This window comes from Tamandua tetradactyla, chromosome 23 (assembly GCF_023851605.1).
Source record: "Tamandua tetradactyla isolate mTamTet1 chromosome 23, mTamTet1.pri, whole genome shotgun sequence".
NCBI classification, from domain to species: Eukaryota; Metazoa; Chordata; class Mammalia; order Pilosa; family Myrmecophagidae; genus Tamandua; species Tamandua tetradactyla.
In genome coordinates, this window is record NC_135349.1 from 56,217,189 (window position 1) to 56,244,883 (window position 27,695).

The 27,695-nt window shown below is 60.1% G+C and overlaps 3 protein-coding genes across 4 annotated transcripts in view; all 3 read left to right on the forward strand.

The window, feature by feature from the left end:
- Positions 1–1,873, forward strand: part of LOC143666825 (serine protease 29-like) — a 39,644-nt gene extending 37,771 nt beyond the window's left edge. Inside the window, exons 2-5 of the mRNA XM_077140352.1 lie at positions 322–710; positions 823–1,088; positions 1,264–1,427; positions 1,540–1,873. Of these exons, the coding sequence (XP_076996467.1) occupies positions 322–710; positions 823–1,088; positions 1,264–1,427; positions 1,540–1,701 (981 nt within the window). The 3' untranslated portion in view covers positions 1,702–1,873. The remainder of the gene's footprint in view (positions 1–321; positions 711–822; positions 1,089–1,263; positions 1,428–1,539) is intronic.
- An 8,152-nt stretch (positions 1,874–10,025) lies between these two features.
- Positions 10,026–12,356, forward strand: LOC143666826 (putative serine protease 29). Its single transcript, XM_077140354.1, has 6 exons — positions 10,026–10,039; positions 10,142–10,202; positions 10,319–10,499; positions 10,607–10,872; positions 11,462–11,625; positions 11,709–12,356. Exons 2-6 carry the CDS (start codon positions 10,142–10,144, stop codon positions 11,871–11,873), a joined length of 837 nt encoding a protein of 278 aa, XP_076996469.1. The 5' UTR covers positions 10,026–10,039; the 3' UTR covers positions 11,874–12,356.
- Positions 12,357–12,972: 616 nt separating this feature from the next.
- Positions 12,973–22,993, forward strand: LOC143666827 (putative serine protease 29). Of its 2 annotated transcripts, none has more exons than XM_077140356.1 (6): positions 12,973–13,253; positions 21,096–21,156; positions 21,340–21,520; positions 21,628–21,893; positions 22,327–22,493; positions 22,584–22,993. In XM_077140356.1, the coding sequence occupies exons 2-6, from the start codon at positions 21,096–21,098 to the stop codon at positions 22,746–22,748; spliced, it is 840 nt and encodes a 279-aa protein (XP_076996471.1). In that variant the 5' UTR covers positions 12,973–13,253; the 3' UTR covers positions 22,749–22,993. The 2 variants fall into 2 exon arrangements, with proteins under 2 accessions (XP_076996471.1, XP_076996470.1); XM_077140355.1 differs by lacking the exon at positions 12,973–13,253 and adding an exon at positions 20,959–20,993.
- Positions 22,994–27,695: the final 4,702 nt, after the last annotated feature.

Below are 27,695 nucleotides of genomic sequence, written 5' to 3' on the forward strand. Positions count from 1 at the left end.
GGGCACTATAGTTCTCTCCTCTGGAGGAAGCAGGGTGAGGGACCTGCGTGAAGCCCTCTGTTCTGGCTCCCCACTGGTTACAGCCTGAGGTTCATGCCATTCTCCACCCAGGTAGCGAGGACTGGCCCGCCCCCCACCCACTTCCTTTGAAGGAAGATAAATGGGCCTGTGTAGGGTCCAGAGGTTGGGGCTGAGGGGACTGAGTGACCGTCAGACACTGACAGTCCAGCCCTGCAGCCCAGCCTCTGGGACCTGTTCACTCCAACCGTTGGTCCTCTCCCCAAGACCCCAAGCCCACCCTCCACCCCTCTCTCCACACAGATGCTGCAGCTGCTGCTTCTGATCCTACCCTGCCTGGGGAACTGCATGACTGAGACCCCAGGTGGGTCATGGCCCCGTCCAACTTCCTTGCCTACCGAGGACCCCTGCAGGGGTGGTGACTGCCTCTATGAGAATAGCCCAGGAAAAGTCCAAGCTCTGCAGGATGGCACCCCATGGCCCTCGTTCCCTGCCCTTGTGGCCCCCCCATTTCCCATCCCTGGTGAGCAGCCTGTGAGAATCAGGCCGGAATACACTGTCCCCGAGGACGTGTGGCCGTGGCACGTCAGCCTGAGGATCCGCGCAGTCAATACTTTCTCCTGGAATTACATCTGTCCGGGCGTCCTCATCCACCCTCGCTGGGTGCTCACATCTGCCCAGTGCATCTTCTGGTGAGTCACAGGTTGTGGGCAGGGACAGGGGACAGTCACGATGTAGGAGGTGAAAGGGCAGAGACAGGGGTGACTGGCCAGACCCCCTGAGATCGGGATCTGTCCTCACCAGGGGAAACACGGACCCCAAAGTATACAGGGTCCAGGGGGGAAACGCGTTCCTGTACATGAGCACGCCAATGCTGAATGTGAGCCGGGTCGTCATTAACCCCAACTTCAACCCTGCTACGACCATCTCTGACCTGGCCCTGCTTCTACTGGAGAAGCCCGTGAGAGTGTCGTGGAAATTCCGCCCTGTGGCCCTGCCGCCCGAATCGCTGGAGTTCACCTCTAACGACGACTGCCGGATCACAGCCTGGGACATATACAGCAAATCCTGTGAGCAGGGACCAGAGGGCCATGGGGGCGTTGAGGGTCAGTCTCATGGAGGGCGTCTGCCTTGGCCTGAGAGCCTGGAGGCGGCTCCCCCAGCTGGGGCTGCTCCTAGATCCCACTGTAGCTGCGGTGAAGCCCACGCCCGAGGTCACCAGCCCTCACTCCTCTTGTCCCCCAGCCATGCTGCCGCCCCCTTACTACCTGAAGGAGGATAATGTCCAGATGTTCAGGGGCGAGGACTGCAAACCGCAAATCCTCAAGGAATTCCACAACTACAAGTATGGAAGACCCCTGCACAGTGACACGTTATGTGCGCGCAGACCGTTACATGAATCCTGGATGGTGAGTCCCAGGCCGTCCTCTACTGTCCCTTTTACTCCCCAAAGCCCCTGCGCTGGCATCAGAACCTCAGTGTTCAGGGGTCAGAGGTCATGCTCAGCTTTCTCCTCTACAGCCTGACGTAGGAAGCCCCTTGGTCTGCAAGAAGGGGGGCACCTGGTTCCTGCTGGGAGTGCTGAGCTGGGACTTGTATCGTATATACCCTCCTATTGGCATCTACGCGCGTGTGCAGACCTACATGAGCTGGATCCAGCAGCAGATCAACGGGACCGACTGAGCCCCAGGCCCTCCTCCCTCCCTCGTCGTTCCCTCAGGCCTCCTCCCACATGTCCCTGCTCCTTTCCTCTTCTGTGGATACCGTCCTGCCCTTCCGTCTGGCAGGAAGTGGCTTTGAGTTAGGATTTAGGACAGAGGGGTCGGGCATCAATTCCCGAGTGGGTCTTATTAAACTGTTAGCAAAGCAAGACAGATAAAGTGACTGGTATTTTCTTGGGGGTGTATGTGGCTGGGGGTACACTGGCTCTGAACATCACTTGGGGTCTATGTGATCTGGAGATTGGGTTGGAGTAAACACTGGTCTGGGCCAGACATTGATAGTGGAGTGGAGGGTGATGGTGTACCAAATGGAAGGGGAGTGTACTCCGTGACTAGTCCACTCGCGATATCCCAGGTCTGATGCCACCCCCCCATCACCAAACGTCAAGCTTGTTTCAGAATTCTGTTTGGTCATGCATCCATCACCCAAGAATCCATACATCCATCTGCCATCCTTTGATCCTTCTACCAATCTACCCGTCTACCCATCCATCCATCCATCCATCCATCCATCCATCCGTCCATCTGTCCACTCTTCCATCCACCATCTACCCAACCACAAAACAATCCATCATCCACCTGTCTGTCCACTCCTCCATCTGTCCATCCAGGCACACATCTACCATGCATCCATCCACAATAAATCCACCATAAATCCACCTATACTCATCCATCCATCCATCAATTCACCCATCCACTCTCCACCGTCCACCCACCCACCCGTCCATCCATGCCCCTCACCCACCGCCATCTGTCCAACCATCCATCTCCACATCCACTCATTCGTCCATCTATCCATCCACCTGCCATCCAGCCACCTGTCTGCCATTCACTATTCATCCCCCATCTGCCTTCATCTGTCCTTCCACCCATCCATACATTAACCCATCATCTACCCATCCGCCTCCCACCACCCACCCATCCATGCACCATCCACCATCCTTTGATGTCCTCATCTATCCATCATCCGTCTCCCATCCCCCATCCCTCTTCATTCCTCCATCCATCCCCCACTCCTCCCACCCACCTGCCATCCATTGAACATCCATCTACGTTCCATCCATCCACCCATCAATCCCTGTCCCATCCACCCGCATATCCAACCGCCATTCATCCATTCACTCCTCAGGAAACATGTGGTGCTTGATGCTGGGCTGCATATGGAAGCTACAGCTATGAATTCACATGACGTCCACTCTCCTCAGTCTCCCAGTCTGGTGGGAAACTGCCTTTGAAGTAAAGAATGGCTGTGCAGTGCGGTATGACAGGGGCAGCACAAGGTAGGACAGAGGGAGACAGAGACACCTTCAAGGTGCAGTGGTGACCCAGGAGAGAAATGGCCAGGCCTTCTTGTGGAGTTGGGGAAAGTGCTCCAAGGAGGAGAGTCCTGAAATGGTTCTGCAAAGGAAGAGAAGACATCCTTGGTGTGCATGAGAGGGAAGCTGCAAATGCAGGGGTGGCATGCGGGGCCCAGGCTGCAGGCATGTGTGCACCTGGAGCTGCAGCTTGAGGCAGATCTGGGTGGGCACTGAGGAGGGGGCATGAGCCAAGTGACAGGGGCCAGGAGGGTTCAGTGGAGAGTCCCGGACTTGAGCCTGTTTACGGATGCTCCTGCAGTGGAAGGGAACCTCAGAATCACCTAGGGGGTGGCAGGTGCACTGACCTTGCCCACCTTTCTCCTGCACCTCTCTGTGCCCACCCTGGGCCACAGCGGCCCCCCAGGGGCTGCACCTGGGGCGTGATGATGTCTGGCCCCCTAGCCATAGCCTGGGTGCTGACGGATGCTGAGGAGGTGCTGAGCATGGGGGAAATGCAGCAATATCAGAGAGCAGAGGACACGGGCACGTCGGCCACAGAGTCTGTACCAACCAGTGCCCCAGTGGGGGTGGGGGGGGGCAAAAAGACGCAATTAAAGAGAACTGGAGACAAACATGCAAATCCCGGCAGGAAACGCACGTTTGGTAAGAACCCGAACAGGCCCCCCCTCCAGCCCAAACACAGGGCCCTGGCCTGGGTGTCCACCTGCCATGTGCTGGGGTTCCCGCACCGCACTTCTTTTCTGTCGAGGTTCAAGTCCCATAACCTAAAATTAACCATTTAAACATGTCCAATCCCATGGCTTTTAGCACATCTCCGAGGCTGTGCAGCCAGCCCCTCGATCTAGATCAGGAACATTTTCATGATCTCAAAGAAAGTTCTGCACCCTCAGACAATACTCACCCCTTCCCTCCTCCCACCTCACCCCCCTTCCATGGCCCAGCCCCGCCACTAGGCTCACCCCACCCACCAGGGACCAGCCACCCCCACAAGGCCCCCAACCTTTGGGTCTCACCACGGCCTGCCCCAGCCTCCACCCCCTACCCAGACCCCACCCCGCTCCGGCAGCCAGGACACTCACCCCAGTGGAGTCCCAGCTTTTCTGTCCAGCTTTTCCTGCACCCTCGTGGGGTGAGGTCTCCCCATGGAGTGGGATTGCAGTTCTCCCCCCTGGCTGCAGACCCTGCCTCAACCACCAGCTCTGCAGGGGTGGGGTGGAGTAGGGTGGGTGGGGTCGGGAGGAGCTGGGGTGGGTGGAGATGGGAGTGGGGTGGAGCTGGGGTGCAGGGGTGTGGGGGTGAGGGTGTGGTTGGGTGTGAGTTACGGAGGGGTGGGGCCGCGGTGCACACCAGGGCACAGAGACCAGAGGGGCAGGGTCTCGCGTGCCTCCAGGACCTGCGGCGCTGAGCCGACGCGGGCGGAGGGGGCACGAGCTGGTTCCACGCAGCTGGGCCCGGCGCAGGGAGGGTCTTGGAGGGGTGAAATAAGGGTGACAGTGCGCAGCGATGCCCCACCCCAAAGCGACCTGAAGACTGACAAAATGCACAAACCTCGGCCGGTCTGACCAGGAGGGGAGAAGATGCACAAATGCACTCATAGGAATAAGGGGACCAGAGATTTTAACACTGAGAGAGGAAAGTGTGAAAACTGTTCCACAATCAGCGCCCAATGAAATGGGCGCGTTTTGGAGCATGCAACCCATGGAAGTTGGCTCGAGAAGGAAAAAGAAACCCGAGGCGACCTGTGGTCCTCAAAGGACTGACCCTGAGGAGTCGCCGTCGTCCTCCCCCAAACAGACCGCGAGGCCAGTACCGCGGTGCTTCTCCGAGGGACTTTTTCACCGTTGGGGACACATGAACCCCATTTCACACAGATCCCTCCAGGGAGAGAAAGAGGGAGTCTTTCAGGCTGCTTGTGGAAGGTTAATATTCCTTCACGGAATCAAGAGGAATTCATGCCAATTTCACTTTTGAAATGAAACTTAAAAACCTGACATCGAAGAATAACACACTGGGCCCAACAACAGGTACAAAAATGACCGTGAAACCCTGTGTCGCAGCCTGAGAGTTAATCGAATGGCAATTAACATACTGCTTAATATTTAGAATTCAAGTAACTCTGATGTCTGTATTTACAGACTCTTTTTCCTTCCTTGCTTTACTTTTAACTTGGTTTGGGAAGCATATTGTACAAACAGGCTTTGCGATGATCACTGAGATTTGTTTGTAATATGCTATGGATGCACCAACTTAGATATCCATTTTAGGTGGTTAAGCTTTCCATCCGCTACTTGTAAAAATATTTGTATCTTCCTATTTTCTTAAAATCAGGAAGACATGTAGTGACGTAGGTCATCACTAAGCCATGCGGGTATCGGAAAGGACGTTCCACTTGCTATGTGGAGAGCATTCACAGCCTTGACAGCTGACCACATGGTACCTGAATCAGTTGTTCACAGCTAGAATTTAAGACCTTTGCTGCCTGAACATGTAGATTTGTCCTTGTGCCTCAGTTTTGAAATGGTTTACGAAGGTCGCTGCACAAACACAGGCTTTACGGTGGTTACACGGGTCCTTCATTTCCATGGGTCTCTGGTTAAGCTAGCCAAGAAAAAACAACAACCCGGGGCTGTGAAGCAGGAGGGTTCACCCTGGGAAAGGGCCCTCCGTGTGATTTATCGTGTCCGCAGGAGATGGCGCACACCGCAAGGTAAACTCAACCGAGAGGAGAGGCCATTGATCAAGGCCACCTCCGTCTGGGGTCCAGCGCTGAGCAGACCCAGCCGCGCCAGCATCCTGAGGTCGGGAGGGGCCTCTGTCCTGGGCAGGGGGGGTCGGTGGAAGCCCCTCCTCCCGGCGGGGACAGGCAGGGCGTCCCCTCCTGCCGTGTCCAGCTGGGGCAGGCGGCCTCAGGCGGCCCATGAGAGAAGGGACAGACCCCATGTGAGGCGGGCGAGAGGAGGCGCCAGGCTGTGGGTCTGGGGTCCGCGCAGTGGCCTCCAGGGGCCATCCGGGGCCGTCTGAGAGAGCTGTCGGGGACAGTGCCCGGGGCGGCCTGACCAGCTCCGTCCGTTACAGGGCTCAGAGGCCCGCTTGCCAGGATAACAGGGCTCTGTGCGCGGGCAGTGGCTGGGGCGGGCAGCATCGGGGTGGGTCCAGGGCAGAGAGGGCAGTAGGGAACATCCAGCAGGGAAGGGCGCCACGCTGCAGGACAGAAGAGCTTGGCAGAGGCCAGACCGCGCAGGAGCAGGGCTAGGGACACACGGTGACCTCAGCAAGTCGGTACGAAACGCGGCTCGGACACAGGGGCTGTAATTACATTATTTAGCCTGACTTACTGAGAGTCTCCGTGGGTCACAACACACGGGGGGAGCGACGAGGAAGCCCTTGGTGGAAAGCACTCTGGGGACACGGCAGCTTTGCGAACTCGGGGTGCGGGACGGGCTGCGTTTAGCAGCTTCTTTCCTCCGGTGTCATCTTTGTTCGCATTTATTCAACATTCTGGATGCGAGGACGGGGCTGGCGAGGGGGTGCCGTGCTGGCCACGCAGGGGCGTGGGGGCCCTCGGTGCCGCTGACGTGCGGCTGAGCACACGGCGAGACGGGTAAAGGAAGGGTGGAGAGGAAGGGTGGCAGGTCTGCTGGGGGTCCTGCAGGCCGGGCCCTCGGGGGTGCTGATGAGGAGGACGGCGGCGGGGGGAGGCATGCACGGGAGCTCGAGGCCCCCACCCCGTTCCTCCCGGGGGCGGAGCAGTGTCCCATGAGGTTTGATTTAAATAAAACCGCTACAGGAACTTTTGTGGTGGCAAAAATCCAGAAAGGACCCGAGCAGGCTGCAGCTTGACGTGGACTCAGGACAGGGGTCGTGTCCCCCGGGCCCGGTGACATGTGGCCGGGCGCAAAGGCTGGTGCTGCTTGGCTGCGACGACAGGGGACCTCCCCGGGTGTGACTTCCGGGACCGCGTGAGTTCACCGCTAGGCCAGCGCCGGCCCTGGACGGGGACCCGACTCGCCGGGTCCGACCCCGAGGCGGGGTGACAGCGCGGTGGCGGGGGGACTGCCTGCGCTGCCCAGGACCACCTCTCGCGGCCAAAGGGAAGAGGCGGTGCCTTTCCACAGCACGGCGCCGGAGCACGCAGGACCTGGTTGGGGCGCTGGGGCTGCGCAGGGAGCCTTGCCCCTTTGTCTTGGAGAGGGCCCTGTGGGAGCTCCTGTCGCGCTTCTCCCGCCCTTCACGCCCAAGGCCGAAGGCAGGTGAGGCGCAGGGCCCGTCGCATCCCCCGAGCAGGACCAGCACTGAGGCCAGCTGTCCTCTGGCCCTACACGTGGAAGGCAGTCCCAAGTGCCCGGTAAGACCCCACAGGGGGCACGACGAACGGCGCGCGCGGCCGCCCCACGCTGAGTGGGGTCCCTGCCACGCCCTCGGACGGCTGCGTTTTCTCCCAAGGATCCATTCACAGGGTGGGCCTCTGCACATGACCTGTCCTTAGGGGAACGAGAACACGTTTAGACCTCCAAATGTGCACAGACTTCTGTCAACACGGCTTCCTTTTCTGGGAGGAAAATCCCTCTTCTTACCCCAAAACGTGGGTGACACATGCAACACGGCATGTGCACAGGGATGGGGTTTTACACACATGAAATTGACCTCGAGCCATCCGTCTTGTCTTCGCGCCCCTTTATCGCGCCACAGGTCTAACTGCAGAGTCGGACTGCGTCCTCACTCCACAAGCCCGGTTCAGGGGCCTCCAGGGAGCACGGGCTGGGAATTTTCTGGAATGCCTACGGTGGCCGGGACCGGGAGACAAAAACAAAGCAAAACGCAACAAACCTGAAGTCACCCACGCGTGCTATTTAGTCTCCTTGTTTGGGACAAAGGCAAAGAATTCACAAATACCACCACCAAAGCACCCGGTTCAATTTAATCAGATGTCCGTTTGCAAACCACATCAGTTGCTTCTGTCTTCCGGGAAGTGGGGGGATAACCGCACCCCGGGGGCTTGGTGAGCGGCACAAAGAGCAAAGAGGCCGTTGCCCCCAGGTCATGGAGACGGTGCAAGGGCGCCTGCCCCGAGCGAGGACGGGTAAGCCGCAGAGAAGGAGGCAGGGTCTCCGCTCCAGGAGACGGCATGGGGACACTTTGCCAAGTCCTGAGTTCAGAATTTTGTTTGCTTTTTGAGATGAAGAAAATATAAAAGTGCCTAAAGGTCAAGGAAGATGTCCATTCTACCGCGAGGGCACCCCCCACCCCCACACAGAGCGCTCTGCCCCGGCCAGCCACCCCTGTACATGCCACTCCACCATCCCCAGACCTGCTTTGTAAGGCCTGGGGATGTGATGGGTGGGGAGAGGGCAGGTGGGGAGGGGAGGGCAGGGGGAGAGGGCTGCTGGGGTGGGCAGGGGGGTGAGCATGGACCTTCTGAGACAGCCCCTCAGGGGGGCGCTGGCTTCAAACCACCTTCCCTCCGGGTTTGACGTCAGGTTCTGGGGGTCTCGAGTTGGAAGACTCACAGGGAGGGAGTAGACCACAGATGGCAGACCCCCACCCTGGGGCTGGGGGCGAGGACGAGGCAGGGGCCCTGCACCTGCAGCCCCTGCCAGGTGGGGCGGAGCTGGAGGCCCAGGTGCTCCTGCAGAAGCCCCTCCTGAGCCCCCTTTCCTAGTGCCCAGCCTCCTGGGTGCGGCAGGCCACGACCCGGGTGGGCTCCCTCGGGAGGCCAGGCACAGTGTGCGGCCAGGAGGAGGGTCTCTGAGGGGCACCCCAGGATCCACAGAGAGGAAGGGGCCCCCACCTTCTTGTGGGGCGCCACGGGCCAGGCTGGGGGTGCAGGCTGAGGAGCGCTCTCGCCTTGGGCTGGCTGACGCCAGGTTCCTGAGGGTCCCGGGCTGCACCTGGGACTGCAGAGCATCGGCACTCCGGGTCCAGGGCTGTCCCTTGCTCATGTCCTCTCGCCAGTGGGTGGGTGCCACGCTGCTGGGCTCTCGCCATCCCTGCAGAGGCGCTGAGGGACCTCCAGGGGCTGGCAGTGCCCCAGCCATGTCCTCGACACCCACCCAGGGTCCACTGTCCCGGCCTACTGGGGCTGGGGTTTCCCAGGACACAGGGACCCGGGGGATTGTCCCCCACCCCACAACGCCGGGGCAGGAATCCGAGGGCACCCGGGACGTCCAGCGCCGGTGGGAGTCAGCTGGGGCAGAAGGGACCAGGACATGGTCACAGGTACTGACCTTGCCCCCTGTCTCCCGCCCCACCCCCTGCAGATGCTCACTCACAGGTGTGCAGGTGCGCAGGTGTGCAGGTGACAGGTGTGCAGGTGGGGTATGCAGCCATTGAGTGGAGAGGAGGGCACCAGGGCCCTGTTGCTTCCCTGCTCCGGGGCTCTGAGGGTACAGGGCAGCTGTGCCAGAGGGCACGGGGGTCACACCCCGTCCAGCTGCGCCTATGGACCCTGCGTCCCCACCACCTTGGGGCACCTGTCCACGCGAGGCCCGGGGCTGGGCATGGAGATGGGGGGGGGGCTCGGCCTGGGGACAGCTGCGACCCTGGCTGGGCCCTCCTGGGTGCCTGGTGATCTGCAGACCCCAACTGTCCCCGATGCCCCCGCGGGGTGGGCAATGCCGGTGCTGAGGCTCCCACCTCGACCAGGGCCTGGGTTTCCACCGGACGCTCGCCCTCCGGAGAGGGGCAGGGGGCACGAGGGCCTTCCCCCTGAGAGGGAAGGTGGGGGTGGGGGTCAGCCGGCCCCTCCCACTTGACCCTCCACCCCTCAGGCCTCGAGCTGCAGACCTGGGGTGTGGGCGGGGGTGGGGAGCGGGGTCTGGGGCCCGCCTGTGGACCTGAGCCGCCAGTGGGCAGAAGGAAAGAAGGCCCGGCCAGCACGTCCTCCGCAGAGGGCAGCCTCCAGCCGCCCACATCCTGGGCTGGAGGATAAAGGGAAGGGGAGGGGAGCGCCCAGGGTGGAGAGAGCTGCCGAGCCCCGCCAAGGTCAGGCGCTGCCCCCCACTCCCCGTGTCTCCCTGGCCCTCTCCACCCCTCTGCACCCCAAGCCCACGCCGGGTCCCAGCCCACTGCCTTCTGACCCCGCAGATGCTGTGGCTGCTGCTCCTGGCCCTCCCCTGCCTGGGGGGCTCCGTGCCTGAGACCCTGGGTGAGTCCTGGCCCCACAACCTCCTTGTGCCCGAGGGCCCCTGCCATGGCTCTGGGGCCAGTCCTGGGAGGGGGCGGTTCCCTGTGGCCCCTGACCGTGCCCCGTGGCCTCCCCAGCCCCCATTCCCGAGAAGGAGCTGGTGGGCATCATCGGCGGCCAAGGAGCCCCCCAGGGCCGGTGGCCGTGGCAGGTGAGCCTGAGGATCTATGTCTACCACTGGGCCTCCTGGGTGCACATCTGCGGGGGCTCCCTCGTCCACCCCCGCTGGGTGCTCACTGCCGCCCACTGCATCTTCCGGTGAGTCGCGGAGGCAGGCCGGGGCCGGGCGGCGGGACGGCCACTACCCGGGGGGATCCGCGACGGGGCGCCCCCAGCCCCCTGAGTGCCCGGGGCTGACCTTGCAGGAAGGACGCCGACCCCTTGGCGTACAGGATCCACGCGGGGGACGTGTACCTGTACGGGGGCTCCCCGCTGCTGACCGTGAGCCGCGTCATCGCGCACCCCAAGTACGTGGATGCCGCCCTAGGTGCAGACGTGGCCCTGCTGCAGCTGGAGAAGCCCGTGAGCGTGTCGGGGCGCCTCCGCCCCGTGGGCCTGCCGCCTGCCTCGCTGGGGCTCAGCCCGAACGACACGTGCTGGCTGACCGGCTGGGGCCGAGGCTTACACTGGGGTGAGCATGACCTGGGGGCTAAAGGTTGCAGACAGTTGCAGGAGAGCAGAGCGGCATGCTTCTGGAAACTTCTCCCATACCTGTTCCTGAATGGGCGGGCGGCAGGTCCCAGGTGGGCTGGCTCAGAGGCCCAGCAGCAGGGGGCGGCGGAGAAACCCCGCAGGTGACGTCTGCCCCCTCCGTGCCTTTGACCTTGCGCAAAGGACCCGGGTCTGCCCCCAAAATACGCCGGGCTGAGCCTGGTCTCAAGTGGCTTCCGCCTGGGGGTCTGGCTGCCCTCCTGTGTCCTGGGCGTCGGGGCCAGGCTGCCTGATCCTCTGGGTCTTTCCGTGGCCCCGTAACGAGCTCCGCTCAGCAGGGCCTGGAAGCCACAGGATTTCCTCGGCCGGCTCCAGACACCGGGTGCCATGTTCAGGTGTAGGCAGGGCCGTTCCCGGGGAGCCCCTGGCCTCCTCCCGCCCCTGGGGGCTCCAGCCGTCCCCTGATGGCCCTTGGCTCCTGGGGCCACAGCCCACCCAACCTGCGTGGGTCTCCGGGAGGCGGGACGCTGCCCCGTCCTGCTCCCGACCCCCGCCCGCTCTGCCCGCAGAGCCCCTGCGCCCCCCCTACCGCCTGCAGCAGGTGCGGATTGCCCTGGAGGGGGCCGCGGACTGCGAGGAGCGCTACCGGCAGCACCTTCCCCTTGGCGCCCACGACAGGGTCATCCCGGCGGACATGCTGTGCGCGGGCGGCGGCGGCCGCGGACCCTGTGGGGTGAGACGCTCTGCCCAGTCTCGGCTCCCTGAGACCGCTGCGGGGTCCCTGGCCAGCAGAGTGACAGCTGCTCCCCCCTGCAGGGTGACTCTGGAGGCCCCCTGGTCTGCAGGAAGCAGGGCGCCTGGGTGCAGGTGGGCGTGGTCAGCTGGGGCCTTGGCTGCTCCAGGGACCAGCTGCCCGCCGTCTTCACGAGCACCCAGAGTCACGCGCCGTGGATCCAGCGGCAGATCCGGAGGTTCCAGTGAGCTGGACCGTGTCCTGGCCCAAGGGGCTGTCTCTGGGCCGAGCTCCTGCTGCCCCCGCTCCTCCCCTCCCTTCCCTGCGCTTGCAGCTCTCTCTCCTCTCCCCGTCTGCGAGATGCCCCATGGGTGGGGCCAGGGGCCAGCCCTGGGGGTGGGGCACACAAGCTGCTGCTCAGTACCCTACAGCTGTGCTTACACCATTAAACTGTCTGGACAAACAGACCAGGGGTGGTCAGAGTGGTCACTTGGCTGTGTGGGGTGGAGCGACTGAGCAGAGTCTCTGGGTGGCACAGGGTGGAGCGCTGGACTCAGAAGGGAAGGCTGCATGGGAGAGATGGGCAGAGATGCTTCTGGAACCCTGGGCCATTGTCTCTTATCGCACCCTGTCTGCTGTGCACGCTGTCACCAAGTGAGGGTATCGGTGGCTTCACAGGCAACTCAGAATCACCCTCAGGACCTCGTTCATTCATTCATCATTCATTCATTCCCTGTTCCACCCATGTCTGGTGGGTGCTATGTCCTGGGTTATAGAGGAATAAACTCCATCTCTGCTCTCCTTGGTCTCGTGGTCTGGGGAGGGAGACATGGCACAGCATTTTAAATGCAGCGGGAGGCAGTGTGACAGAGACGTGTGAAGTCTGGAGTGACACAAAAGAACAAGAGCTGACCTCTGCCAGAGCTGTCAGCAGAGGTGTCGCCAGGAAGACAAGTGGTCTGGGGACATGAGGATGGAAAGGGGGTCTAGGGCAGGGCACCCCAAGAGGGAGTGTGTCTCCTGGGAGGGGGCAGGAACTGGCTGGAAGTGGAGCCCTGGAGGAAAAGCTAAAAAAGCCCTGACAACACATTGCGTTAGAATTTTCATGATGAACCTGCCTTCTGTGCACACAGAATGAACAGTGACTATTTTTGTGGCAAGGGGAATGTCAGTCTGTTAGATTCCTCCTGAGATCAGCAGGAGCTTATTCGAATCCTGTGTCCAGCTCTGTCCTTGACTGTCCCTGGGGCTTGGTTGGGGCCGACAGCTGCAGTGTCCCTGCCCTTGGGAAGCTCTCCCAGCTGACTCTGAGGCACACACCGCAAACTCATCCGAGAATGACACCGGGGTGACAGGGGAATGGCATAGTTCATCTGGGAGTGACGTGCGCCTCTGGGGCTGAGCTCCTGGGATGTGGGAGACGCAGCGCTTGGGAGCTGCTCTTGCAGCAAGTCCTGATGTCCCGGGCCTGGCTTTAGGCTGGGCGTGGAGGCGCCCGCTCCTCGGCTCACCCGTAGGAAGGCTGCGAGGGGACCCGTTGCCAAAAGCGGGCGCAGCCGACTTCCCTCGCTGCTTAATACTTCTCTCCAGCTGCCGCACAGCGCAGCGGCCGGCCTCTGATCGTGGAGGTGGGTGCTGGGGGTCCGCCGTGTTTTCTCTGTACTTTTTTCCTAAGTCTTTGTGTTCGAAATATTTTGGAGTTTATTTTTGTAAAGAAAGGCGGCAGAAGCTTTTGGTCCCGAGATGGTGGAAAAGTTACCTTTTCTTGCACAAAATAGAAAATGGATGAAGTAGCTGAGCTGGAGAGAGCTCGGGCAGCCCCTGGAGGGGCAAAACCCGAGGGACGCAGGGGCGGTCACAGCTGCACATGAAGCCAAGGCCGCAGCTTGGGTCAACGTGCTTGTGGGGGGGCTGCAGCGGCGAGGAGACATGGGGTCCCTGCAGGGGGGGTTAACTCGGGGGTCCCTGCGGGGAGGTCAGCTCGGGGGTCCCTGCGGGGGGGTCAGCTTGGGGGTCCCTGCGGGGGGGTCAGCTCGGGGGTCCCTGCGGGGGGGTCAGCTCGGGGGTCCCTGCAGGGGGTCAGCTCGGGGGTCCCTGCAGGGGGGGTCAGCTCGGGGGTCCCTGCGGGGGGGTTAATTCGGGGGTCCCTGCGGGGGGGTCAGCTCGGGGGTCCCTGCAGGGGGGGTCAGCTCGGGGGTCCCTGCAGGGGGGCGCAGCTTGGGGGTCCCTGTGGGAGTGAACAATCAGTGCCCAGGGCCTCAGGCGGAGCCGCGGCAGCCCTGGCTTCTGGCTTGGACCCCGGGTGCGGGTGGCCATGGCTGAGCACCTTCCCCACAGCTGCAGCCAGAGGAACTGAGGGCTTCTCGGGCCCTCAAGGTGACAGGTGCACCTGCACGTGTGAGCTTTCAGGGCAGAATTTGCAGTGGGTCCCTCCATCCGCTGTGCATTTCGACCACGGCTCCAGCTCAGCAGCCGGGAGAGCCTCAGTGTCCCCGGCTGCACGGCGGGGAGGGGCCCCTCCCTGCTGGCGTGGGTGGCGTGGGAGCTCACAGCTCGCGCTGGGCACCGAGAGCCCGAGACTGTGCTGTCTTCCTTCAGCCTCCACCCGGGGTCCCACCGTGAGCGGGTCAGCAGGGACGTGCAGCCGGGGGCCGGGCTGCCAGGGTGCCCCTAGAATGCTTTCACGCAGGCCGAGGGGCTCCCCCAGGGAGGCTCTCAGCAGGGTCCCTTCTCGGTTTGGCAGTTCCCGGAACTCTCTAGAATGACGCGTCCCGTACGCTGGCCACTGAAAACGCCCATCGGCCAGATGGGCCTTGTATGGAAAGCTGACTGCAGGGAAACCGCACTAACGGCTTCTCCTTAGTTGCACGTCAGCCTGATAGTTGGATTAAATAAAACATACTACTAAAGTGAGTTAGTTTCTGTTCACATTGTTTTAATGTGTGTCCTAGACAATGGAACGCGCGTGGGGCTGGCCTCATGGGGCACTTCTACTTCTCGGGCTAACTGTGGTCCCCCCCCCGCCGGGACCGCGGCTCACTCAGTGAAGCTGGGGGGGAAAGGTCGGGAGCTCCCCGGGGTCGGCAGGCGGGCAGGGGGCGGCGGCAGGACCAAGTGGCGGTGCCCGGTGTGCTCTGGCCGGCAGCTGAGCAGGAGAGTGCCCGGCCCTGCTCCCCAGGAGCTCCCTGCATCTTGTGCCGAGGGGCTTGCCCCTTGGGGTAGACCTCTAGGCCAGGGCACAACACAGTCCCACAGTCACAACACAGCACTGGGGTGGCCCGGCGAGGGGAGGGGCAAGGAGGGGACTCCCTCTGCAGGGGACGTGTGCAGGAGGCCCGGCCGTGGGTGCTGCCCGGAGCTGGCCGTATGCAGGCAGGTGCCTGGTCCTTGGCCCCGGGTCCCCTGCAGCCACGGCAGGAGGTGAACTCAGCAGCCTGTGGCCTCACCACGCCCTTGAGCAGACCGAGGGGGCCTGGGGAAAGGAGCACTCAGGCATCCCCGGCACAGGGACTCCTCCATCTGGGCTATGAGCCCCTCTGTCGTCCCCGACCCCCGCCCCAGCCCCTCAGCCCCGGCAAGCTCTGCACTCTTACTGTCCCTGTGGTTTTGCATTTTCTAGACTGCCACGTGACTAGGAGCGTGTGGCATCTGGCCTTCCAGCCAAACGCACGGGCGGGCGCTCGGGCCGGTGCGGGGACCGGTGGCTGATCCTCGCTGTGGATGGGCCCCCACGGCCCGGGCCACACCACAATGAGCTTAGCCCTTCTCCTGGTGGACAGTCAGGTGTTTCCAGGCTTTGGCTATTACAAAAAAACTGCACACGTTCGCCCGCAGGGCTTTGCATGAGCATAGATTTTCATTTCTCTTGCGAGAACACCTAGGAGGAAAATGGCTGGGTTATAGGGTACGGGTCTGGTTGCCTTTATAAGAAATGCCGGGCGTTACAGAGAGGCTGTGCTGTCCACCCCCACGGCCAGAGCCAAGGAGCATCAGGGTTTCGGGTTTTTCCGATTCTAGTACATGTGGCGCTGGCTCATCGCACTTTCCAACGGCTGAGCGCCCTGAGCATCTTCTCACGTGCTTATCTGTCACCTACAGAGCCTCTTTTGTAAATTCTTTGAATCTTTTTTTTTTTTTTTTTTTTTTTTTTTAAAGAGAGAGGGAGGAAGGGAAGGAAAGACAGAGAGAAGGAAGGAAGGATGGAAGGAAGGAAGGGAGGAAGAAAGGGAAACATCTTTAAACATTTTCTTGTTTTATTATATTTTGTTTGTTTGTTTGTTTTTTACATGGGCTGGGGCCGGGAATCGAACCGGGGTCCTCCGGCATGGCAGGCAAGCACTCTTGCCCGCTGAGCCACCGCGGCCCGCCCTCTTTGAATCTTTTACCCATTTTAAAAATTGGGCTGTGTGGTCTTTCATTATTGTTAAAGTTTTGAGCATTCTGTTTTGGGTAAAGCTGTTTGTCAGATACGTGACTTGCAAATAGTTTCTCCCTGGCTGCAACTGGTCTTTTCATCTCTGTTAATGGGGTCTGGAAGGTTTTTGACACTTGGATCAAGTCCAGGTGATCAGTTTGTTCTCTTATTTTTTAGATTGTCCTTTTGCTATGTACAGAAGAAAAGAACATTTTCTCCCACACTTTTTTCTAGAAGTTTTATTGTCTTAGGCTTCACTTTGAAGTCCATGATGAGTTTTGAGTTACTTCCCGTACGTGGCGTGAGGTGACGGGTCAAGTTCATGATTTTGCATGTGGACACCCGACCGTTCCAGCACCTCGCGTGGAAAACAGAATTCTGTCCCCGCTTTGAAGTGTCTTGGCGCCTCTTTTGCAAATCAGCCGGCCATAAACGTATGGCCACATCTCAGGCCCCTCGGTTCCGGGCTTGATCGGTAGATCTTATCTGGGAACCAACGCCACACTTGATGATTGTGGGGTTTTGGTCAGTTTTGAAACAGGTGGCATGAGGCCTTCCAAACTGCTTCCTCTCGCAAAATCGCTTTGGCTTTTTCAGAATCTTTGCAGTGCCATACACATTTCGGATCAGCTTATCAAATTTGTTAGACTTTTAAATTCTATAATACAACATATATACAAAGCAAAGAAAGGAAAAACCGATGGTTTTCAAAGCACTCTTCAACAAGTGGTTACAGGACAGATCCTGGAGTTTGTCATGGGCTACCATACCATGCTCTCAGATTTTTCCTTCTAACTGCTCCAGAACATTGGAGGCTAGAAGGAATATACATATTTTTTTATCATCACAATTTACTTTTTTTTTCTTTTTTTGTGAAAAATAACATACATTCAAAAAGGCAATAAATTTCAAAGCACATTATAACAGTTAGTTGTAGAACAGATTTCAGAGTTTGGTATGGGTTATAATTCCACAATTTTAGGTTTTCACTCCTAGCTGCTCTAAGATACTGGAGGCTAAAAGAAATATCAACATAATGATTCATCAGTCATATTCATTTGTTAAACCTTACCTTCTCTGTATAATTCCACCACCACCTTTGATCTTTCTCCCACTCTTTAGGGGTATTTGGGCAATGCCCATTCTAACTTTCTCATGTTGGAAGGGGCTGTCACTAAAATGGGGCAGGGAGATGGAACTAGCTGATGTTCTGGAGAGGCTGGGCTAGGTTTCAGGACTTATCTGTCCAGGGACCCATCTGGAGGCTGTAGGTTTCTGGAAAGTTACTCTAGTGTATGGAACCCTTGTGGAATCTTACGTATTGCCCTAGGTGTTCTTTAGGATTGGCTGGGATGGTTTTGGTTTGGGGTTGGCAAGTTATGATAGGTAGCAAGGTCTAACTGAAGCTTGCGTAAGAGTGACCTCCGGAGCAGCCTCTCGACTCTATTTGAACTTTTCCAGCCCCTGATACCTTGTTTGTGACACTACTTTTCCCCCTTTTGGTCAGGATGGCGTTGTTGATCCCACAGTGCCAGGGCCAGACTCACCCCTGGGAGTCACCTCCCACGTCGCCAGGGAGACTTTCACCCCTGGATGTCATGTCCCACGTAGTGGGGAGGGCGCTGATTTCAATTACAGAGTTGGGCTTAGAGAGAGGGAGGCCGCATCTGAGCAACAGAAGAGCTCCTCCAGAGGTGATGCTTCTCCATTACCTACACAGGCTTCACAAGAGCAAATCTCAAGGTCAAGGGCTTGGCCTGTTGATTTGTGTGTCCCTAAGGTTTAACACAGTATCAGGCGTTTCCCTGGTGGTAAAGTTTCATAGTTTCATATTTTTCCTCCCATCCCATCAAGGGACCTTGCCAATCCTTTTTTATTATCTGCTTAATATATTCTAGGATGCATCCAGGCATTACATTAGGCTGTCCAGGACAAAAGGCTCTCATTCTTATTCTGGGCTCCCTGTGTTTCAATTGTCTAAATGAGCTATATGGACAGGCTGGGTTCGATTATGTGCTACGGAAAATTCCTTTCTTTGGTCTCAAAGAGTTGGTGAGGTTTTTAAATATAAACTAAGTGTCTTCTTTACCCCTGGGTTCTGAATTACCTGAATCCCAACCTGATGGGTTTCATTCCTACCTTTAAATACCAAGTTACGTATGTATAAAGCAGCCTCTCAAAGTCCGGGAATGACAGTGGCAGCTCCGGACTAAGGGGCACTGCCGTAGGCGCTAGCAGTCCCCGGCGCCCGCTTTCTTACAGAGCTTCTCAGTTCCTACGAGGAGAGCCCAGGGTTTCCCGCAGGGAGTGCTGGGCTCTGCGGGTCGCATTTGGAATTCCGTGGTTTGGCGACATCCAGTCCCCTGGTCTGTGCCCTTGGGACTCCTCCCAGCCCCCAGGCCCTTTCATTCTGACCGCCCCGGTCAGCGGCCTGAGCACGGCTCAAACATTCTTCACTGAATTTGTCCAATTTGACTACTGCATTCTCATTCATGCTTTTGTGAACAGAACTGTAGTCTTCACTTCATTTTAGGGTTGCTAGTGTTGAGAAACGCAATTTTACACACTTGAAGTTGTCAGCTCTAATGCTGTGGGTTCTAATACTGTGTCTCTGTGTGTGTCTCCGTGCATGTGTGTGCACACGTGTGTCTGTGTGTGTGTCTCCGTGCGTGTGTGTGCACATGTGTGTCTGTGTGCACACGTGTGTGTCTCTGTGTATCTCCTGATGTGTCTGTGTGCACACGTGTGTCTCTGTGTGTGTGTGTCTGTGTGTATCTCCGTGTGTGTGTCTGTGTCTCCGCATGTGTGTGCGCACACATGTGTGTGTCTCTGTGTGTCTATGTGTCTGTGTATATCTCTGTGTGTGTCTCTGTGTCTCTGTATCTCCGTGTGTGTGTCTGTGTGCACATGTGTGTGTGTAGTGTGTGTCTCTGTCTCTGTATGTGTCCGTGTGCACATGTGTGTGTAGTGTGTGTGTCTCTGTCTCTGTGTGTCTGTGTGCACATGTGTGTGTAGTGTGTGTGTCTCTGTCTCTGTGTGTGTGTCTGTGTGCATCTCTGTGTATGTCTGTGTATGTGTCTCTGTGTTTCTGTGTGTATGTGTTGTGTGTCTGTGAGTCTGTGTGTGTCTCTGTGTGTGTGTGTGTCTGTGATGGGCGGGGACCACACTAGTGACAGGCGTCACTCCTGGGAGGAGATTACGGGGAATTTGCACCATTCGCTGTTTTGCTGGCGCCATGATGGACAGGGCTCTTTCCCTGGTGGAAAGGGAGACGCTTTGGCGTGTCACGTGTGTGGCGTTAAGCCCGTTCTAAATGGCCACGTGGGATGGCGTTGTGACCAGCCACCTGGCCTGGCCCAGGGACCCTGAAGTCCGACTCCAAGGGGAGCGTGGGATGGGAGAGGTGTGAGGACCCCAGAGGCACGAGGGATGACCTTTAGAGTCTCTTCCAGGCAGGTGCCCACGGCTGGGTCCCCTGCACGGGGCTGGCCCTGCCCTCCTGCCCTCCTGCTCTCCTGCCCAGCCCTAACGGCACCCTGGCCACAAGCCCCCTGGCCTCGCCCCTCCAGGCCCGGCCACCCTGCACCTCTCCCGCCCACGCTGGCGCCCGCTGGGTGGTCCAGACCCAGCCGTATCAGGCCCCCCAGGTATCCTGTCCCCAGGCAGTGGCCTAACGGTCCGGCCGGCCGAGGACCAGTGACGCGGCCACAGAGGTTGATGCCTTCTTAGATTAGGAGCCCAGATCCCATGATGGGGCGCAGGGCCAGGCTCGGGTTTTCCTCACCAGCCCGTGTCCTGGGGTCCCCCCTGCCGTGGAGGGCTGAGGAGAGTGGGGAGGGAGAGTCGGTGCAGCCAGAGAAAGCAGGGACCCAGCCCGATGGGAGTCCCGCATGGACACGGTCACATGGCTGCCCGGAAGCGTCCAGGCCCCGATCAACAACGAGGGATGGAGTCACCCGTCGGCTCCCTGGGGCGCCGCAATGAAGAACACAAACGGGGGCCTAGGGCAGCAGGCGGCTGAAGCTGGGCTCAGGGTGCCCCCAACCCAGCCCCAATGAGGGCAGGGCACCGCCAGAAGCCATGTGGGGCCTGGCTGACACTGGGGAAAGGAGGGCCCATCCCCACTGGTCGCACACGGCGGGAGAAAGGGGCAGTAGGGTCCCCGGCTGCTGGGCAGGTTGGAATGAGCCTTGGCACTTGGCCAGTCCGGGCCCAGGTCTTCCACTGACTGTCCCATGTCTTCAGCCAGCCTGAGCTCCTTCTGGGCCTCAGTTTCCCAAGTGTGCAATGAGGGGCCTGCCTTGGGTCGATCAGGTCACCACACTCTGATGAGAAAGCCGGAGCTTCCCTCGAGAGGCGTGCACTCAGTTACAATGCGCACGGGCAGGGGAAAAGCAGCCTCGCACACTCCCTGTTCCTGCCCCAGGAACTGTGCAGCCTGGCTCTGCGCTCAGCTGTGGAAGGCTCCGGGCAGGCTTGGATGCCCTGGCTGCCGAGGGGATGCAGGGAGGTGCCACAGGGGGCCTAGAATTCCAGAAGCAGCAATAGGAGCCCCTGCGGGGTTCCTAGCCTGCCCTCCTTGTTTCACCCCAGCGGGTGACTCTGTCCTGGTTGGTGATTCTGTGCTGAGAAAAGCTCACAGGTCAGGGGGAGACAAGATTTGGCTCAGAGCTGGCAGTACTCCAGGGCCCCAGGGGAGAAAAGCGGGAATTGGGGGGAGGCAGGGGGGTCCAGGGAAAGATCCAGGGTGACCCAGGGAGTCCTGGAGGGAAGAAGCGAGGATGACGCCCCTGGACTAGGAACCAGGAGACCAGCCATCAGTTACAACCCCATTTCCTCCACGGCCCCTCCCAAACTGGGTGGCTGACCAAGCAGCCGCCACATCCTGGGCTGGAGGATAAAGGGAAGGGGAGGGGAGCGCCCGGGGTGGAGAGAGCTGCCGAGTCCCGCCAAGGTCAGGCGCTGCCCCCCACTCCCCGCATCGCCCTGGCCCTCTCTACCCCTCTGTACCCCAAGCCCATGCTGGGTCCCAGACCACTCCCCTCTGCCCCTGCAGATGCTGTGGCTGCTGCTCCTGGCCCTCCCCTGCCTGGGGGGCTCCGTGCCTGAGACCCCAGGTGAGTCCTGGCCCTGTCTGTGCCTTCCCTGCCCTCGGGGCTCTGCCACCTACCTCCAGGACCTGCCCTAGGCTGGATGGGGTCGGGCAGACCCTTCCGGAGCCAGGCCAGAGAGGGGGCATCAGGGCTGCGGCCCGGGGAGCCCGAGGTCTGGCCCCTGACCGTGCCCCGTGGCCTCCCCAGCCCCCATTCCCGAGAAGGAGCTGGTGGGCATCATCGGCGGCCAAGGAGCCCCCCAGGGCCGGTGGCCGTGGCAGGTGAGCCTGAGGATCTATGTCTACCACTGGGCCTCCTGGGTGCACATCTGCGGGGGCTCCCTCGTCCACCCCCGCTGGGTGCTCACTGCCGCCCACTGCATCTTCCGGTGAGTCACGGAGGCAGGCCAGGGCCGGGCGGCGGGACGGCCACTACCCGGCGGGATCCGTGACGGGGCGCCCCCAGCCCCCTGAGTGCCCGGGGCTGACCTTGCAGGAAGGACGCCGACCCCTCGGCGTACAGGATCCACGCGGGGGACGTGTACCTGTACGGGGGCTCCCCGCTGCTGACCGTGAGCCGCGTCATCGTGCACCCCAAGTACGTGGATGCTGCCCTAGGTGCAGACGTGGCCCTGCTGCAGCTGGCCGCCCCTGTGGACAGGGCCGGCAACGTCGACAGCGTCCGCCTCCCGCACCCTTCCCTCCAGGTCACCCCGCAGCACCAGTGCTGGGTGACAGGCTGGGGTGTCATTGATCATTATCGTACGTATGGGGCGCCGGGGAGGAGCGGGGCGTGGGGAGGCGTGGAGACCCCCAGCGGGCAGTGGCAGGGTGACAGGAGGAAGGTTCTGGAAGGTAAAGTGTGAGGGCCACCCCGATGGCAGCTTTCCCCCAAAGAGTTCCGGGAGCTGCCGACGGCGAGGCTGGGCCCAGGGCTCCGTACCAGGAGAGTAAACACTTGGTCCTGTTTTTCCTTATTGAAATAAAGTGGTATTTTGGATTAGAAAGAAAAACCTCCCTCCATGACCTCCCAACCACGGACGGAGGATGTGTCCGTAGAGGAGGCCTTGGGCGGCCTGGGGTCCCCACGTGGGGAGGCGAGCTGGGGGCAGGGAGTGCACCGGGCAGCTCAGAGGCGCCCCCACCCAGGCTGGGGGGAGCTGGGTCCCGGCCGCCAGCCCCTGTCTCCCCGCAGAGTCGCTGCCGCCGCCCTACCGCCTGCAGGAGGTACGCGTGCGGGTGGTGGACAACGCTCTGTGCGACCAGCAGTACCACAACGCCACCTGGGGCCTCTGGGGGGACAGGAAGATCATCCAGGATGACATGCTGTGCGCGGGCAGCGAAGGCCGGGACTCCTGCTACGTGAGGCACCCCTAGCCCCGGCCCCCACCCCACCCCCGCCCTGTGTGCCCCCGCAGAGCTGGTGCCCAGCGCCTCCGTCTCCTCCCACAGGGCGACTCCGGCGGCCCCCTGGTCTGCAGGGTGAAGGGTTCCTGGAACCTGGTAGGAGTGGTCAGCTGGGGCCATGGCTGTGCCCGGCGGGACATTCCCGGGGTGTATGCTCGCGTCCAGACCTACCTGCCCTGGATCCTGGCCCAAATCCGGAGATTCTGCTGAGCCGTGGCCTGCTGGCCGTCCCCTGCCCACGAGGACGAGGCGCCGTCCTCCTCCAGTGCTCGTTGGTTCCTTCCACCGCACTTTCCCGAGCTTGGGTCTGACCTTCTCCTTGGCACCAGGACCTCCCTGACTATCTCCCTGACCACAGGGAGGGTGAAGCTGGGACACTGCTGGGGAGGGGCAAGGACATGAGCCCCCAACGTGCCTCCTGTGCTGCTTCTATCTGAATAAAGAGCTTGATGAGTGACCAGAGCCTGACCACTCTTTGGACTTGACCATGGGCACTGTGGCTTTGGCGGGAATGTCCCCAGGCACTGGTGTGTAGAGGGCTGAGCCGGGACCAGTGCTCATCCAGGCGAGGGTGGGGAGAGGACCAGGTAGCTCCTTGGTTACAGTGAGGGGAGGATGAGGATGGCAATGTCAGTGTCCTCTGGGGCTTCAGTCCTCACCCTCCTGCCCTGCAGGGTACCAGCTCATACTGTGAATAGCTCCAAAGGGAATTTATCCATGTTCCAGGGCTCCATGAATCCTTCCATCCATTGTCTACCTATCCATCTGCTCATCCATCCACCCATCCACCAACCCACTCATCCATCTGACCATCCATCCATCCATTGACCCATCCGTTCACCCATCCACCAACCCACTCATCCACCTGACCATCCATCCATCCATTGACCCATCCATCCACCCATTCACCAACCCACTCATCCATCTGACCATCCATCCATCCATTGACCCATCCATCCACCCACCCACCAACCCACTCATCCACCTGACCATCCATCCATCCATTGACCCATCCATCCATCCATTCACCAACCCACTCATCCACCTGACCATCCATCCATCCATTGACCCATCCATCCACCCATCCACCATCCATCCATCTGCTCATCCATCCACCACCCATCCAACCACGTCCTCCTATGAGGTGGGATCTGGTCTCTACAGCCAGAAAATTAACTGGCTGCTCACTCTCAGCCACACATAAGTGACCAGGACGTACGCCCATGCCTATCCTTCTTTCTCTGGGAAGACACCTTCTCATGTGAGTACCTTCAGGGTGAATCTTCCCTCATCCGCCCAAGGTGGCTTCTGTGGTTGGGTTGAGTGTGAGGAGTGGGGGACACTGGGCAGTGCCCAGGAAGAAGCACGGCCCGGTGGCTTCATGTGGGGCTGGAGGAAGAGAAAGAATTCAGAGAGGCTTGGACCCAGCAAGGAGAGGGGTGAGGAAGGGGTGTGGATGGAGTAGATTCCAAGGGCAGCAAGAGGAGTCCAAGGCAGGGTGGTCAGAGTGGAGAGAGCTGGGACAGGCCCAGGACGGCACACTGCTGCAGAGTTCAAACCTGGCCTGGGCAGGAGGCAGCTTGTTACTAGACGTGGGCGACCTTTGTGTGCACATTTTCAGGGGACCATGTGGGGGGACCCCACCTTGACAGGCTGAGGAGTGAGGGGTGGTGAGATGGAGAGCGGCGGCAGGTGGAGAGAGCACGGCTCTCTGCCTGGCTCCATGTCCCATGCACAGGGGCACTTTTCTGGAAAGGGGTAGGGCCCTGGGCTGGGCTGGGGAGGGAGCTGCATAAACGAGTGCTCCCCCTGGGGTCCTCCCTGAGCTCATGAGTGCTCCCCCTGGGTTCCTCCCCAAGCTCATGAGTGCTCCCCTGGGTCCTTCCCTGAGCTCCTGAGTGCTACCCCTGGGGTCCTCCTGGAGCTCAGGAGTGTTCCCCCTGGGTCCCTCCCCGAGCTCATGAGTGCTCCCCCTGGGTCCCTTCCCTACTCACGAGTGCTCCCCCTGGGTCCCTCCCCAAGCTCACAAGTGCTCCCCCTGGTTCCCTTCCCTACTCACGAGTGCTCCTCCTGGGTCCCTCCCCGAGCTCATGAGTGCTCACCCTGGGGTCCTCTTGGAGCTCATGAGTGCTCCCCCTGGGTCCCTTCCGAGCCCACGAGTGCTCTCCCTGGGTCCCTCCCCTACTCACGAGTGCTCCCCCTGGGGTCCTTCCCGAGCTCTCTGCCACTGGCTTCAGCCTCCTTGGCCGGCAGCCAGTGGCTGGGCCCAGCGTCCCCCTAGCTGGAGGTGCTGAGCTGAGAAGCCGGCAGGGGCCCAGCTGGAACACAGTGCTCCGAGGATGTTCAACTTCAGAGGCGGAGAGCTCAGGGTCAGAAGGTTTAAATTGCAAGAAGCGCGACTATCCCTGATAAGTGCTTTTTGTGCTCTGTATTTATGATCCTGATGGCTTTTTAAAGGGCTTCTAAAATTAGGAGCACGTGGGACAGCCCGGGGAGGAGCCCCGTGGGAAGGGGTATCAGGCACTGGACAGCACTGATCGTGTCCCACGTCTCCAGGTGGCCTTTGATCACAGCCCAGCGCTCCGAGGCGGGGGGCCTGAGAACTGGCCCCGAGATAAGGGACCTGAGCGTGGCATGTGGAGACAGGGGGGTTCAAGGAGAGTAAAAAGCAGAGCAAGTGGCCGTGCGGACCCCAGAAGTGCCAGCATCCAAGGTGTCCTGGTGACCCCAGGTCCCTCGGGGCTGCCGGGCAGAGACGTGGGGGCTGAGAGACAGAGCTCGTTGCACCTTTCGGGGGGTGGGGGGCTGGAATGAAACGACGCCGTGACAGGTCCTGGTGGTGCGGGGTGAACGGCATGCCCCCCATACCTATGTCCACGGGAGCTCAGCCGTGCCCTCTTTGGAAAGCAGAGCCTCTGCTGGCTGGTGTCAGAGCTGTGGTGTGGACGCAGCTGTGACGCTGCATTAGGGGGGCTAGGGGCTCTGCAGGACCCGAGGCGTCGGCTGTGAGGACCCAGGGGCAGGGCCGAGTCCCGGTCGTGCTTGGGTGGGCTTCCCCGAGCTCTCCCGAGAGCGGCCCTCCTCAGGCACGGCCCCCCGTGCGCAGTGGCGGCCGGACTGAGCGCTGTGGGTGCCTGCATTGGGGAGCCTGGGTGCCGGGCGACGGGGCCCTGTTGAAGCTGGGTCTGCAGGTGGGTCCCCAGAAGGCGGCACGCGGTATAGGGGTGGCCCCTGGAGAGTCCCCATTCTGGGTTTCTGCAGTAGTGATTTGCCAATTCAGTGACAAACGTACAAGGGCGAAGATGCTGTTTTTTTGCCCAACATTGATGATGGAAAAGAATCTGGACAGCGACAGGATTGCTGGGTGCTAGGACTTGGGGTGGTTTCCATATCTTGCCTGTAACTTCCCAAACTCCTGAATCTTCTGTTCGAAACATACCACATCCGTAACAAGGAAAAAAAATAATTATTTTCAGCATAACAACGAGAGAGGAATTTACTAGCTGGGTTTTGAAATCGTGTCAAAATATGCTGGGATACGTCATTAAAACGCTTGCATCACAATGTCCTGGGTACTGGGGGAGGGACTGGGGGCTCTGTGCTTAATGTGGGGGGCAAGTTTGGGGTGACAGAAAGTTCTGGAACTAGACATGGCGATGGAGGCCCAACAAGGCAACGCTCCTTCCTGGCATCGAGTGGCACACTTAAGAATGCTTACAATGGTGAATTTTACGTGCATCTTAAGAAAAATCTCTGCAGCCCACCCCAGGGGAGCTGGGGGACGCCCCCGAGAGCTCCTGCAGCTCTGGAAACACACCTGGGCCTGGGAGGTCAAGTGCCAATGAGCACTGGCCCCTCCGCTCTGCTGGCACCCCGGGGTCAGGGAGCTGGCGACCCCACGAGACGACCCCTCCCACCGCCGCCCGACTCTGCTCTCAGTGTCCCGTCCACGGGCAGCTGGCCCACCCTGGCCCGCCTAGTCCCCTCTGGGGCCGGTCCCAGGTGACTGACCACCTGCTGGATGGGGTGTCCCCGTGGCCTTCTCCAGGGCGAGGGCCAGTGGCGGCCGCGCAGCTGGCGTGTCCTTGCTCCGTGCCCAGGGGCACCAGGGTGGACGGCGGCCTGTTGGCTTCCTGGTGAAGCCCCCCACGTCACACTCAGGCCGGGCTGATGGGCGGTGTCTAGATTCAGGTTTCAGCTTAGCCAGGTGAAGGCGCCTCGTTCTGTTGCTGCGGACATGAGCCAATGGCATGTGACCCTCATCGACTTCTGATTACATCTGCAGTCAGCTAGGAGGCGTGCCTGGTTGCAATGAACGATGTTTGAGTTAACTGGCTGGCACTTAAATGAGAGAGACTCAACGTAGCACAGCCCAAGCAGCTCAGAATACCTCATCTCAGCACTCGCAGCTCAGCCCAGGCCTTTGGAGATGCAGAAAGAAATCACCCTGGGGAAAGTTGTTGGAACCCAGAGGCCTGGAGAGAAGACCAGCAGAGACCATCCTGTGCCTTCCCACGTAAGAAAGAACCTCAGTGGAAAGTTAGCTGCCTTTCCTCTGAAGAACTGACAAAATAAATCCCCTTTTATTAAAAGTCAGTCCATCTCTAGTGTGGTGCATTCCAGCAGCTAGCAAACTAGAATGGGTGGTGTCTGGTTGTGTTGTTTCCTCCTATTTTTTTTTCACTTTTCACTTTGGGTCACTGAAGGCTGCTGTGGTGGGTCCCGGTGCCTCAGTTTCCCTTGCTGAGCAGACTCCATCCCGTGGGGCTGTGCTTCTGAGGCTGGGGGGCTCTAAAGTGCAGGTGGCAGACGGGGCGCAGGGCTGTCGGCTTGCCAGGGCGGGTCCTGGCTCTCCTGTCCCTTGGCTGTGCACGTGGCATCCACACCCCACCCCCCGCCCCAGTCCCGCTGCCCTGGGCTTCCGGCTCTTTCCCCGCGGCGGCTCTCTAAGGCTCTGGGAACAGGATTACGCCCCAGCCTGAGTCACCTGCCAAACCACAACCTAAAATAACATCTTCCAAAGGGCCGACTGACGACAGTCCATGCCCAGAGGGACCTGAGAAGAACGTGTGCTCCCCTGGGGACAATGCAGCCTCGGCTGGCCAGTTCCCAAGGACCGCTGCGCAAAACCACGGCCTGAGGTCCGCCCGTGTTACC